General features: G+C 36.1%; 1 protein-coding gene across 1 annotated transcript in view; it reads right to left on the reverse strand.

The window, feature by feature from the left end:
* ADAM28 (ADAM metallopeptidase domain 28) overlaps nucleotides 1–16032 on the reverse strand; it is a 73215-nt gene that overhangs the window by 13285 nt on the left and 43898 nt on the right. The window contains exons 10-17 of the mRNA XM_023495299.2: nucleotides 15229–15313; nucleotides 14313–14443; nucleotides 13158–13335; nucleotides 10378–10467; nucleotides 7702–7897; nucleotides 4180–4282; nucleotides 2439–2598; nucleotides 625–705 (exon numbers count right to left, since the gene is read on the reverse strand). Coding sequence (XP_023351067.1) covers nucleotides 625–705; nucleotides 2439–2598; nucleotides 4180–4282; nucleotides 7702–7897; nucleotides 10378–10467; nucleotides 13158–13335; nucleotides 14313–14443; nucleotides 15229–15313 — 1024 coding nt within the window. The remainder of the gene's footprint in view (nucleotides 1–624; nucleotides 706–2438; nucleotides 2599–4179; nucleotides 4283–7701; nucleotides 7898–10377; nucleotides 10468–13157; nucleotides 13336–14312; nucleotides 14444–15228; nucleotides 15314–16032) is intronic.

Consider the following 16032-nt stretch of genomic DNA (forward strand, 5'->3'; position numbering starts at 1 on the left):
CCTTATTTTCATAGTCAATTGTCATTGTCCTATAATCCTTTGTTTTCCAAATGTAATAAAAAAAACACCTCCTATCATTCAACTAAATTAGATTACTTCTTCTCCCTGTACCTCCCCAGTTCTCCTATTTGCAATCTTTTTTAACTCTGAGTGTTTTACTGAAACATCCTTCCTTCTCTTTCTCACCTCCACAATTTCTATTTAACTCTTAAAGCCAAACTCTAAACCTCCTTCAGGAAGCTTTCCCTGTTTCTTCCATCATCAATGATCTTCCCAGGGCTTACCTAAAATTATGTTTCCTCCTCTCTAATTGTTTTATCATGGTATATTGCCTAATTTTATAGGCATACCTTGTCTTATACTACCACTATTCCACCTCTTTGTAAAATATAAAAAAAGCTGAGGGCAAGGAGCATTATTTTTTCCAAGACAATTAGGTTTAAATGATTTGCCAAGGATTATACAACTAGTAAGTAAACTGTCTAAGGAGCATGATTTTCCCCCTGTGTTTACACAATGCATTGCATGCTGTAAGCCTTAAATAAATGTTTGCTGAATTGACTTAAAGTGACTTAAAATTGTCTGGGATTCAGGAAGTTTTAGGAATCAATAATCTGAACTTACCGCATGTCCTTTGCACTTTGAAGAACAGTTCGATGACTTGTAGGCATCCTCAATGTCTATACAATCTCCATTGATGCATACCTGGAGGGGTAGGAGGAAAAAAACCACAGAGGAATAAGACATCGCTCTCTTCTGGCTTCCATTCAGTTCAACATCCCCAGAAAAAATTATTTGCTAAAAGAATCACAACTTTCACTGATCCAACCATTCTAGAATGAAGTTTGGAACTATGCCCAAAGGGCTATCAAACTATACATAACCTTTAATCCAGCAGTGTCTCTACTGGGCCTGTATCCCAAAGAGATCATAAAAAGGGAAAAGGACCCACATGTATAAAACTATTTGTAGCAGCCCTTTTTGTAGTGGCAAGGTATTAGAAACAGTAGATGTCTATCAATTGGGGAATGTTACAGTATATGCATATTATAGATTATTCTTGTTCTGTAAGAAATGATCAGCAGAATGATTTCAGAGAGCTGGAGAGATTTTCATGAATTGATGTTAAATGAAGTGAGTAGAACCAAGAAAAAATTGTACACAACAACAATAAGATTAATCAGTGATCAATTCTGATGAACTTGACTCTTCTGATCCAGGTCAATTCAAATAGATGTGTGATGGAAAGAGTCAACTACATCCAGAAAGACTATGAGGATTGAGTGTATTTTCCCATAGTATTTCCACCTTTTTTGTTGTTTGCATTTTGCTTTCTTTCTCATGTTTTTTTTTTCCTTTTTGATCTGATTTATCTTGTGCAGCATGATAATTGTGGAAATATGTACATATTTAACAAATATTGAATTACTTGCTGTCTAGGAGAAGGGATGGGAGGAAGAGAGGGATGGAAAAAAAATTGGAACTCAAGAGTTTGCAAGGATGAATGCTGAGAACTAGCTTTGCATAAATTTTTGAAAATAAAAGGCTATTATTAAAAAAAAAGAAAAGAAGAATCTCAACTTTTAGCATGAGGGTGAATGACATAGATCACTCTTGGACCCTCCCTTCTCCTCATGTTACTGTATACATGTCCATTTTATTTTTAAAATGTGCTGAATACAGCCCCCACAAACCCTAACCCTAACCCTAACCCTTTAGAGTGTGCAAAGTGGAATGTAAATCCTAAGTCCTGACTCCACTTCCAGAATTCTACCCACTATTCCATGCTGACTTTCTTCCAGAAAAAGAATAGGATTTAGATTGGTAGATTCTATGACAAATGGATGGGCATTTGTTTGGTTTCCACAGTTGTGACGATTAAGTTGAAAAAATGATTTGTAGGGTTGAAACCTACAGGGACATTGTTGGCTGGAATCCTGACACCTTCTCTAACCAATCCTTGACTCCTTTTACCACAGAGTTTTATTACATTGGAAAGTTTAGGGAGGCTTGATTAGGAAGCTTTTCTGGGCTAACAGAGTTAAAACAAAGCCTTAGAAATAAGATCTGACAGTTAAAATCTACAGAAAACTCCAGAAGAGGAAATACCCTCCAGCAAGGTGAGTAGCCACCTCTGTAAGATGCAACTTTAGACTGGAGAAATAAGAAGGTAGTAATCTATTTAGAGTCACACAGATAGCAAATGATAAAGGTAGGTTGTCAGTTCTAAGGCTGGCTCTCCACCCATTACATTATATTTAATGCATTATTTAGTGTATGATCAGTGGATTCATCATTCAATTCACACATTTTGCAGCCCATACACATACATGCATAGAAACGTTATCCCTCTTAAACAAGCCATTCTGCTTATGGATATAAACCAATAACTAGGAATCAAAGACTCCTTGGAGCCAAGACCATCAATGTTAACATACACTCTTGTCTCCACATTTGGTTCCATTGGCCACCATAGAAACCTCTTGGTTGCTGTCTTCTGGTGAGAATGTTTTACAGGTCAGGAAAGACATGATCTTTCCCTTCCAGGGCAAAACATCTGATCCTCCATAACAGTATAATTTGCCACACAAAAAACTCCTAGGAGGAAAAAATAAGAAAGTTTTAGCAATAGGGAGAGTGAAGATGATGACCTAAAGCTGAGGTGTCAAATTCATTGGCTATGCTACCTCGATACATCCCAGTATGGCCAACCAGATTAAAATGCAATTAAAATAAGTTAATAAAATATAAAAATACATAAAGCATAGGTCATGTTAATTTGTGATTTTCTAAATCAATATTCAGCTCTCAAATATCCTTATGTATAGTTTAGTACTTTTTTTTTTCAATTTTTTAATTTAGTTTAAATTTTTTTTAGCTTAATTCTAGTGTATTTAAATTTCATACCACCAGTTTAAAGAGTAATCAGTGAACTGCAAACTCCTTTAGAGAGAGGTGAATAATCTTTGTTTTGTCTTCGTATCCTTAACATTTTGCATACAGTAAGTGATTGATAAATTCATATGAAATGAATGGGTAGCATGTATTAGATTCAACCACTTTCTGAGGAGATGGGGCTATATGTGTTCTGGTTCTTCTCTCAATGAGTCATGGGTCCTGTGTCCCCATGCTAAAGAACATACATGGAGTGGCCAAAAAATTCTTGTCAGCCACTTTCCTTAAGTTCCAGTCTAATTCCATCCTTACTCCTATCCCCTAATCTCTGTAAATGGATTAAATCAGGATCAATCATAACTTAATATTGATTGATTGACTGATGTTCATATACATCTTCATTTCCTCCTTCTGAGTCATTCCTTCTATCCAGTCAATTGCCTCATCTTTAATTTTCTTTTGCCAGAAAATCTCTAGGATCTATTTCCTTCTCTTTATTCAACCAAATACATTTTAAATTCATATCCTCTTTATCTCTTACTTTTACTACTATAATAGCCTTCTAATGTTCTCTCTTAATCAACTCTTTCCCCCCTCCAATCCATCTTGTACTCAGAGACAAAGGGATCTCTTTAGGATGAAATAGAAACTGCTTTGTTTGGCACTGAAAGTTTTCCCAACCTATCCCCTTCATTCCTTTCCAATTTTCTCATATATGACCCATATATACATACATTCTTTGGTTCAGACACATTTCCTTAATTGCTTTTTTTTTCACATATGCTATTCCATACCCCATCTTTTTGCTTTTGCATTAGCTGTAATTGATTCCTGGACTGTTCTCCTTTCTGATCTCTGCAGCTGTAGCTTCCTTCATGACATGGGTCACTCCCACGTTTTGCAAGACACCTTTGCCAGTCTTCCTTTTGTTGTTGCTTTAAATATAAGTTAACTTAAGAAAATGGTAGCCAGCTGAGGTTAAGTAACATGTTTCAAGAAATACAGGTAAATGTGAAAAGACGCAGAATTAGGACCTAGTTTCCCTTAGTTAAAATATGGGAAATGGGATACTCTTAAAAATTCATAGAATTGATGAAAAGAAATGAGGAACAGGAAAATGATGCTTTCTAACTTTATTCTCCACTTGCCTCCTCTCAATACCATTTGTTTGACTCATTTCCAAGTTTCTCTCTCCAAATAAGGGCTAAACCAGAGTTATCAAATAGCCATGCAACTGTCCCTTTATTCTTGGAACCTGCAGATGGAAAAAGTCAAGGTCCTTACCCTGCTTTACAAGGAATGTGCATGTCATCCACCCTTCGGCAGTAGCCATAAGTTGAACCAACATTGTTTATGTCGAAGCAAGATCTCTCAGCAGCTTGAGCCCCTGGTATCATGCAGTTTTGGGAGACAAGTTTGGAGAAAGACTGTTTACATGCACACATGTATATTATACATATAAACCCAAGTAATGTAAACTACAAGGTGCCCTACTCCTTGCAGATGAAAACACATCTTTGCAAAAATGAAAAAGAAAAGGAAAAAAAAGAAAAAGGAAAAAAAACACAACTTTGATTGCTTCATGAATTCATTCAATTAAAGACAAAAGCAAATCCTTACTCATTTTGAAAGGGATAATACATTGAATGTTCTGAATCATTAGATGAAATTGCATTACTCTGTTTATGAAATGTATTGGGATTTTCAGGAAGAATTAAATACACCTCTTGGCTTGTGTATATATAAGGATAGGATCGTATAAGCAAAAGCTAGACAAATTTCAAGAATTCTTAGAGGAGGAAGACCCTTGTATCTATAAACAGAGAATAACAACAGCTAAGAGGAATTAATTAACTCCCTATCCCTACTCTGGAGAAAAAAACATCAGAATGTACGTTGTTTGCACATCATCTCCCTCATTACAATGTGAGCTCCTTGAGAGTAAGGGTCATGAGATTTGTTGGTGGTAGTAATGACCCTAGAGCAAGAACAAGTAGCCTCAGAACTCTGCAAGGGCACCGACACTCAGAGCTAACAAAGCATTGGACACGGGGGGATTTTATTTTTATTTCATTTCATGAGAATTTTGGAAAGAGAGAAAATGACTTCCTTAAATCAGAAGCTGTGGATCCCTGCTTTAGCATATGTGGAAAGAGAGCTTCCTCTCTTCCCAGAGAACTGTTCAGGGCAGAGAATATGCCCAAGTTTAAGAGATTGTTTTTGTTTTTTTTTAATCTCTGTTCTTACTGTATCTTGTCAGTATATGTTGTAAAAGCTAATTAATATCAATTGTTTGATCATTATTAAGGAGAAAATTAGATGGGGAATCCTATAGAATTGGATTATAAACTCTAACTCCTCTCTGTGAAAAGGAATACTTACTTTCTGGGAACCTAATCTACCTATGAGTGATCAAGAAGAGAAAGTGGTCCTTGAAGGCTGGTACATACACACAAACACACACACACACACACACACACACGTATACATGGATTGTGTGTATATCTATTGACATGTGTTTGAATGTGTATGTGTGTTTGCATATGAGTATTAATAGGTACTGTACTAAGTAGGGTCATGGGCACCAGGTTTGTGATTCCATTGGTACAGGGATTGGTACAGGGAACTTTCAGATGTGGAAACTGCCTCTCTAATTGTAAGTCAGTACATTCTCTGCTTCTTATAGATTTAGAGATTGACAAAGTATTGAGAGATTCCATTATTTGACATATAGCCAATACATAAAAGAGAAAGATGTAAACACTGATTTTCCTGGCTTTGAGACCAACCTTCTAGATTGATGTATGCTGTATTAAATGCAAAACATTATATATATATATATATATATATATATATATATATATATATATATATATATATCCAGGTTAGACAGAGACAGTAGAAAACTCCAGGAGACAGCTAAATCAGCCCCTCTGCCATGACACAGAAGCCATTTTGCCCAAATATGAATTAAAATGATTCATCAAGATGTTCTTTTAATGAAATGCTGAGTATTTAAATCTTTAGATATATCTGTTTGGAGTCCACTATTTATCTAACTGTCAAGAAATAGTCCCTGAAAGATAGTATAAGCCCATTGCCATTAGAAATCCAAAGAAGAGTCTCCTAGCAATGGGAGGCAGACCATATATTACATTGAAAAGGCAACTTGGTTTGCTGATGCTCTGGCTTCAAATTATCTGTAGAGAATCACATCTTCAACCAGCCTCATGAGTCTCCTGCCTTCTTCACTCTTCCACTAAGACCAAGGACTCGGGCTGGTCCCAAGATCCTCCAGAGAACTAGACCAGATGGTATATTTTGGTACTCCAGTGTGGGGGCTCTAGAAAGCATAGAATATTTTGGCACCCCAATTTGGGGGTTCTAGAAAGCACATTACTTCATCTGCTTTAACTTCAGTTTCTTAGGTATAAAAGGGAAGGGGTTGCTCTAGTTAATTTATTAGGTCTTTTCTGCTTGAAATCTATGATTTTAAGACCAATCAGTGTAGAATGAGGAACATTTAAGAAGACCAGAGTCAAACTGTCAGTAGTCTATATAAAAAACAACAATTGGCCTATTTGTAAATTCATAGTAGTTGAAATGAATAGAGAAATTTAAGATTTCTAAAATGGTTAACATAGATTGTCTCTTTTGGTCCTCACAACAAAATTATCTAGTGGGTGTTACTAATATTCCCATTTTACATGTGGAAGAAACTGAGGCTGAGGGAAGTTAAGTGAGTTCACCACATGATTTGAATCTAAATCCTCTGTTCTAGTCACTGTATCAAATTGACACAAGGTTCTTCCTGACTGATTATCCATTTTTTTCAGAGGATTATGAATTCAGATCAGGCAATTTTGTGCAGGAAAGCTAAGTTTTCGATAAAATAGTCATAAAAATAGCTGGGTGATATAAACTTCAGCATGTCAATGACTATGAACCAAAAGTCAGCAAGTGGTTAGGTGGTGCTATAGCACATGGAGCACTGGGTCTAGAATCAGAAAAAATCTGAGTTCAAATCCAAACTCCCCCACTAAATGGCTCTATGACTCTGAACAAGTCATTTAACTGCTCTGTGACTCAGTTTCCTTAACTGCAAAATGGGATAATGAAAATAGTGCCTACCTCCTGTAGTTGTCAGAATCAAATTAGATATTTGTAGAAGAGCTTAGCACAGTTGTTCAGTCTTTTTAGTCATGTCTGACTGTTCCTGACAGTGCCTAGCACATAATAGTCACTTAGTAAATACTTGTTTCTTCCATCCTCAATAAATCAATAAACAATATCTACAATAATAGTAGCTAGCACTTTAAGATTTGCAATGTGCTTTACATATATGTTATCGTAGTTAATCCTTACAACAATTTTGTGAAGTAGACATATAATTATCACCATTTTTTTTTAATTTATTCTTGAGAGGTTAATGTATACAATCTACTAGAAAATGTATATGAGAGGTTAAAGTATACAACTCAAGAGATAAGGCCTTTGGGGGCTGAGGAATTTGGGTGCTGATGGTGAAGGGAAGGCCATATTACCATCTTTTAGATGAAGAAACCAAAGCACAGACATTTTAGGTGCCTTTCCTAAGGTCAAACAGCTAGTTAGTTAATATCTGAGCTAGACTTGGAACCTAGATTTTCTTGATTCAAGAATATTTTCTCCATTGCCCCACCTAGCTGCCTTTTGGTGTGCTAAACATTGTGTACTAAACATTAGGTATATAAAGACTAAATGAAAAGGATCCTTGTCTTCAAAGAGTTTACAAGGTTATAAACCTCAACATCTTTCAACTCTTACCTTCTCCCCAAAGACTGACACACTGGTCCTGTAAGGTCGGGCATTGTCCCATCCGACAGTAACCTTGCCCATTTTGGCAGGGAAATCCATTGACTCGGAATCGATCTTTGGGACAGCTCCCAGACTTGCCATCACACATTTCTGGCAGGTCACATTCATCTTTTGCTGGCCTGCACAATGTTCCAGCCTTTTTTATCTAGAAGAAAAGTTTAAAAAAATTAAGAGGAAGTTGTCTCTATTTCTGACCCTGCACCCAGGTAGCCATCAGCATGGTGAAGTGTTGAGGGAGAGGCAGCTGGGGCCAGGACACCTGGGTCAAAATCCTGTTTCTGCCACTTTTGATTTTTTTTGTGACTTTGCCACCTCCTCTGCTGCTTTTCATCATTGAGAATTGCATGGTGATGCTGTAGAGTTATCCATACATATAACCTGTAAATAAAAGGCTATTAAAATTAAAAAGAGAGAGAGAGAGAATTGCATGGTGCAGGGCAACCTTAAGGGATCTGGAACCCAAAATAGTGTCTAGAGAGATACTCTAGAACTCATCAGAACAGGAGTGCCAATCCTGCTTGTGACTTAGGCTATAAACATTGCTTTCAAAAGGAAAGAAGTGAAGGAGTTCCACTCAATTCCTACTATCAAAATATATTTAGTCTGAATACCAAAATCATAGAAGGATCACCAGAGAAAGAAAATCATATACCAATATAGCCAAGAAATGAAATAAAAATATACAGCAGTAATAAAATGAAAAACTATGCATATATTGCATTTTAAAAATTCAAAGAGCTTTCAATATAATATAATAAATCTACAGGGTCAAACTAGTATTGCTGTCAGATGGACACTCTTCCTGCAAGCTTTCAATAGTTTAAAGATCAATAATATGGCAATGTGGGGACTCCCTCCTTTGATGTAAGCACCTCACAATTCAGTTGAATAATTTAGCATATGCAAAAAATAAAGTTTCTCTAAGCATTCTTGGAAATAGTATTGATCCAAAGTCAGAGATCTTGGGTTCACATCCCTCCCTGACCCCTTCAGAAGAAATAGAACTTATCAGAAGAAATTGTGGCCAAATAATTTACAATCCTGTAGCCAACTTGCTGACAGGACTCTCTCAGCCTAGCTGGGATGGTTTTCTGCAAGTATACACAGAGTGACTTGTTGAGCCAATATTTGACATGAATAGGACCTATCAAATCATATGTTTCAATGACATTTCAAGAATCCAAGATAAATTTTGTATTCCAAGGAGGAAACAAAGAGGGATTTTACATGTGTGTGTCCATCCATGCATCCAACTATCTATCTGACATCCATCTATTTATCCTATCTAACTATCAATCTATCTTTTTTATTATAGCTTTTTATTTACAAGATATCTGCATGGATAATTTTTCAGCATTGATATTTGCAAAACCTTTTGTTACAACTTTCCCCCTCCTTCCCCCCACCGCTTCCTCCAGATGGCAGGTTGACCAATACATGTCAATCTATCTTTCAATCTATCTTATTTATTCAACCATCTAACTATTCCATTTTTCTAGCTCTCTACTATATTTTCTATCAATCTATCTTTTGATCTATCCTATCTGGTCTATCTATCAATCTACCTAACTGCTAGCTACCTACCATCTACCCACCAATCCACCTAGTTATCCTTCCAGCTATCTACTATCTGCCTATCTCTCTAAATATAAACCTATCTAAAAGTGCACATATTAGATAGACCTCTCTCTCTCTCTCTCTCTCTCTCTCTCTCTCTCTCATATTCTATATCCATAGACCTATATCCCTTCAATGGTCCTCTACTCCCAATGAAGTCAATTGCAAATTCAGTTTATTCTAGTTCATATATAATCTGGTCCTAGCATATTTTCCAGTTCTCTGCCAAAACAGCTCTCTTACATTCTAAAGATCTCTCAGCTTTGCAAGCTCCCTCACTGATTCACCCTGTTGATTTCCTACAATTCCTACAACTAAAATACCTGTGCCATTCAGTACTATGAAATTATGACTTCCCTGAGGGCAAAAACTGGTTTCCCTGCACTTTTCTGTATTTCCAGCATTCACCATAGAGATCATGCTGACACATAGTAACTATTTTACAAATTTTATTTTTATTTAATTGCATTCATTCCTTCATTAGATGTAACCCCCTCAATCATAGATATTGTATCTCTAGATATGACAATGGCTAAAGAAAGCCCCTTGGAAGTCCAGCTCTTTGATCCTCTCATCATCATATTTAGATCACTATAATTGGCTGTAACTGTTCTGCATACAGAACAAAATAAACATTTCAACACCAATCACAAACTTCACCACAGCCTTTTTAAGAAGTAAAGATATCAGACAGAGAAAGGGACACCCTGAAAAAGGAAGATCAGGAAAACTTCTGATCATCTCTATCTCACAAACAAAGAACATGCAAGCTGGAACGAATGAAAAACAGATTCCTTGATGTTGAATTTTTTATGGTTTTTTGGTGTGCTCTTTTCATGCTTTATACCACCTTAACCCATGGACTTTTGCTTTCAATGATTGATGCAAGGAATCTAGAATTCTGAACATACATTGGCTGTTCTTGTTATATTAATTATAATTATCATCATTGCTTACTTTGTTGGCCTCATTATTTTTATGAATGCGGGATATTGATCACCATCTTACCTGGCAGTTTTCACAGCATTCTCCAAATGCACACTTAAAATTTGGCTTGATTTTACATGTTACGGCATCACAGCAAACATTGGTACACTCCTACAAAAAATCATCGAGGGAAAGCATTACCATGGCTTCAGCTTTTTTTTTTAGTCCCCTCATCACATTCTGTTAGCTCATTTATTCTCAGATAGGCATGGAGATAATTGAGACCAGGTACTACATATCTATTTTATTTATTTATATCTATTATATCTATTCATCTTTTGTATTCATATAAGTATATAACTAATATTATAAATTAGATATTTATATAATATAATAAACATGTTAAGATACTTAAAATAATATATACATATATTTGTATTTTATTTATATAGTTCTGTTATATATTAATATATGTATATAACTAGTATAATAAAATTTGTTCAATATCGATATAATTATATAATCAATATATTATCATAGATACTATTATTATTTCATTTATATTTATTTTTATCTGTTTGTTTTTATTGGTATCCTTCTGCTATCCATCTCATTAATTATGGACCTTTTCATATAATAAGATAATATTTAGATACCTGATTCTATATGTACAGGTTATTCTCAGTTGAAGAAAATCCCTCCATCACTGCATGTTGGCACTTTCTCTACAGATAATGCTCCAAGAGAGTTGCTTAGAGGTAAGGGACTTGTCCACAGTCACACAATCAATATGTACCAGCCTTGGTTAGATTTGAATCCAGGTTCTCCTGGCTTAGAGGCCAGCCCACTCTCCTCTATTCCATAGTACCTCAATATATTACTATTTAGTTGAATTAAAATCAACTGAATTACCTAAACAAACTCCTTCAATTACTTTTATTACTAAGACTTAAATTGTTATTCATATAAACTCTCCCTTCCTACCCCACTCTCTCCTCCAAAATTAAGCAGAATATTTGACTTGTTCATCAAGGATATATTTATTACTAATTACTTTTATTACCAATGAAATCAGTAAAAATCAATGAAATCAATAATTTTCAGGGGCCTCAGTTTACACACTTGCAAGTCTCTTCTATCTATGTCTCTTCCTAGTTATTTAGTTAATTCCATGTTCCTATATAATCTTATTGAATTCCTTTCAATCAATATTTACTTAAACATGCAGAATATGTATTTATAAAATGGGATGGTTAAAGCACAGAAAAGAGACTTTTGTGAGGAATCAAAGAAAATAAACAATATGAAGCTGTTTGCAAATCTTCAACTGATATATTAACTTCAGCCATGATTAATTTGCAAATGGGCTTGTTCCTTAAGATTGTCTGGGTTATAAACTTCAGAGAAGGTCCTGACTTACACTGGTAGGACTTTCTTGATCTTGAAATTCCCTACCTGAAAGAAATCACATGATCAATCTATTTCTGTCTCTATATCTCCCTCACTTTTGTGAAGAAAAAGTCCCACCAACATGGAGAAGATTTGGTGATGTGCCTGCTTTGACTGGGGGAGATAGTTGCAGAACCACTGTGTGATTTGACTGATAAAGACTGTTCATGCAATCATGGAGGCTTTGAGTTCAGATCATGGCTCTGAAATCAGCTGTCTGATTGAGTAAGTAACTAAACCATCCAGTGCTTCTACATGATTCTTGAAATATGTCTTTCTTGGGGCAGCTAGGTGGTGCAGTGGATAGAGCACTGGCCCTGAAGTCAGGAGGACCTGAGGTCAAATTTCAGACACAACACTTCTTGTCTGTATGAGCCTGGGCAGTCACTTAACCCCAATTGCCTCAGCAAAAAAAAATTATATATATATATATATATATATATATATATATATTTCCTCCTGGATGATGTGAAGTTATAGAGAAGGGAATTTGTGTATTGGATTTTCAAATGTAAATAGAACCAAAAGTCCAATCTGTCCTCTATAATAACCATAATAAGTTAACATTTAAATAGGGAATTAAGATTTGCAAATCACTTTACATTCATTTATTATATCATTGATAACCACAACAACCCAAGAAAGTAGATGGCTTATTTTCATGTCCATTTGTACAGATGGGAAAACTGAGGCTATGAGATCCAGAACTCTCTCTACTGAACATCTGTTATATGCTACATTATATTCTGTAGCTTTCATGTCAGTGACAGTGATGAATGCTTGATGGGAGGGAGATGATATGGATTTAAATTACTTTTCTCTCCTGAAGTCTACATTATTATAGATGATAATGATGATATTTTGGCTAATAATAATAATATTGACATTGTCATTGGTGCTGTTATGAGCTTCAAGAATTGAGCATGGCCAAGGACTCTTGGGGGGCTATGGGAAGAGTGGAACCCTGCAAGGAGGAGAGGGAGCTGCAAGATATTTTCTCCTTCATAATTTCATAAAGCACAAGTCTCATAAGGAAGATTCAATTGGGAAGACAAAATAAGTGAATCCTAAGCAAACCAGATAATGAGGTCAACATTTCCAGAAGTCTTCCCACAGTATGAACAGAAAGCAATCATAGCAAAAACAATATATACCATCTTCAGGTTTGCAAAGTACTTCAAAGATATTAGCACAGCAGTCTTCAGAAGGAGACATTATCATTATTTCCACCTTACAGAAGAGGCCAAGGGAGTTCAAAGACTTCTCCAGAGTCACACAGCAAAGTAAGCATCTGAAGCCACATTTGAACTCACATCTTCTGACTCAAAGTCCAGTGTTCTACTCACTGCCCTGCATAGCTAATTCTAAGCAGATACGCTGTCTGGGAAATAGAAGAAGGAGTTTTTGAGTACCTCTGGGGATCCACAATCACATTCTTCTCCAGATTCTATGAGCAGGTTCCCACAGATGGGGGTGGATATTATGTCAGTAGGTAAAGGGACATTCTTCAGGCAGCTTGGGGATGCTGTTCTTAGAAATTTCTCAAAGCTGTTGCGACTACAGGAACTGAAGTCCTTGGGTATGTAAAGGCTGGTTGGATTAGAAATAAGAGTAGGATTATATACCCATGTGTGTGACCCTCACTACATTACAAACAAGGAAAGTGAGGTCCAGAGAAGCAAAGTGGCTTATTGAGCTTTTAAGAATCTAACACAAGATTATAGGATGACAGCTTCAAAGTTCAAAGGGATATTAGAGACCATTGAGTCTGTCCCCCCTCATTTTATAGTTCGTTAGGAAACCAACATTGGCCAAAGAGAGAAATGATTTTCCTAGATTAATGCATTTAGTAAGCAGCTGAGCTACAATTGGAACTCAGGTATTTCTTCTTCAAATTCCAGCATTATTTAATGTCCCTCTCCAAAATCATCAGAAATACTCTCCAGTGCCCCTACTTCTTGTGACAGAGTGTGCCACAGAATGTGGTTTGAAAATCAAAAACTCTGATCAGATTGTGTTCAAATTCTTACAAGGTGCTAAATCAATGGAATTGAGGAGACAATGGTTAAATCTAATTTAGCATTGATTTAATCCTACAACAAATAATGGTTTCATAGTGATGTAACGATTGGAGTATATTCAGTGTGCAGCATATAAGCAAGAAGCTCTCGGGGCCAAAGGGAACTCTGGAAGATTGAGAAGCCAGGATTCAGTTGGGCAGAATGAAGGATTCAGAGAGAGCTGGAGGCTGAAGCTGGCAGAGGCAAAGGACTAGTAACAAGAGCTCTCGGAATCAAGGAAAGCCAACCAGGCTATTTTGGAAGAGACAATAAAGGACTGGACTTCAACAGTTGGCTGTATTTGAGGTGATTATTACTCAGAACTAAAACAAAGGCTGCCCCTAGAAGCTCTGCAAGAAATCTGCTCCCAGAGAACAATTATATTTTTGAGAGAAAAGAACATTACAAGATTATGAAAAATGGAACCAGTCATTGGTATCTACCATGTCCACCCCCTAATGTGTGAGAAATATAAAGTGGGATGTGCTACAAGGAAGCCTCCCTCACCTGAGTGCCCGATCCATCACACATATTGAAGAAGGGCACTTGCACACATAGGTGTCATGGAACATTCCAAAATTATGGCCCATTTCATGAGCCATTGTTCCTGCAACCCTGAGGAGGTCGTAACTGTGGTCCTAGGGACAAAAAATGAACAAAATCAACATCAGGAAGACAGGTTAATTTTCTGTATCCCCCAGCTAGGCTATCTTAGGGACTAGGAACAAGAATCAAGTAACTGAGTTCTTAACGTATTTCTGAAATCTTGGGCAAGGACCTAAGGGAACAACCTGTAAACTTCCACAGCATTATCATACCTTTAGTGCTTAGTACATTGCTATCCTATGGTAAACCTTTAATAACTTGCAAACCACAAAGTACTACAAAGTGCTAGTTATTATTACTGTCCTATATTATAGATTCCTTAGGATTGGTTCATGAATAATTCATTAGGAAATAGTATGACTCCTGCAAAGAGTTTAGAAGGACTGAGACTGTACACCTACCCATTATTATGCAAAATGGGGTAAATCTCTTTAGAGATTAGAAATCCTCTTCTAAAAAGTGAAGAATTTGGAGAAAATGGTCTCTAAGATCACATTGATGAGGCTGTGACTTTGTTGAAGTTAATTAAGGGCATGGAATATGATATAATTCTTTCCTCCCCTGTTCCTCAGAGAGCCTGACAGGACTGGAAAGGATAGGATAAGATTCCCAGTGAAGAAAGCAAAAAAAAAAAAAAAAAATCAGGGAATGTATTAACAACACAACTCAAATACTCTGGTCTCTGTGGAGTAGCTTTAATCCTTATGAACTGGAGAAACAAATGTATACAACTTCATAGTCTCTACATGCACTTTCTTTGTCTTAAGGAAGATTATATAATAAATGGCAGAAAACCCCAGTTGATTTCCCAGCCTACCTGTATAATGCCAACAGAGTGGTATGGAGAGCACATTGTCGACATGAATGCCAAGCCCACAATGGGTCCACTGAGGTCTATCCCACTGGAAAAAAAAAAAACAATTATGTGACCTTGAGCAAGTCACTTAACCCCAAATGACTCAGCAAAAAAAAAAAGTGAAAATGTCACATTTTCAGTAAGTAAATGTCTAGTCTCATGAAATAATGAAGAAGTGGTCAACACAGAGGCCAGCAAAAAGAAGCTTCCTTGATGCTTCCTTCTGTGATTTCCTCCTGGGAAAAATCACTTTTCTGGAAAATGTTCCCTATTTTTACACCTCAGTGATCCCATTGTTCTTTTCAACAAGTTCACTTCAATTCAATAAATCTTACTACATTCCACATAATATACAGGTACTTGAGAGACTGCCCTTAGGGAACTAGCATCCTATGGATAATTGGAAATTCTCCCTTCAAACTCTTCCAGAATCTCATTTTCTTCTATCTTTTTAACATTTAAGAATATTCTTCATAATATTAATAAATAATTAATAAACATATATTATAATATAATATAATAAAAATAAACTACATAGCCATTTCTGGAATGCCTCCCTCACTCCAGAGAATCTTTAATTTAAAAACAAATGAAAATTAAAACCAATCAGGACATCTGATTTTACCTAATGACATGTGTGCAACATTGCACACTCATTAATCTCCATCTCTCCAATAAAAGAAGAGAATCATCATAATAATCTTCTTCTTCCTCTCCTCCTCTTCCTCTTCCTCTTCCTCATCCATCCTTCCTCTTCTCCTTCTT

Source organism: Sarcophilus harrisii, chromosome 2 (genome assembly GCF_902635505.1).
Source record: "Sarcophilus harrisii chromosome 2, mSarHar1.11, whole genome shotgun sequence".
NCBI classification, from domain to species: Eukaryota; Metazoa; Chordata; class Mammalia; order Dasyuromorphia; family Dasyuridae; genus Sarcophilus; species Sarcophilus harrisii.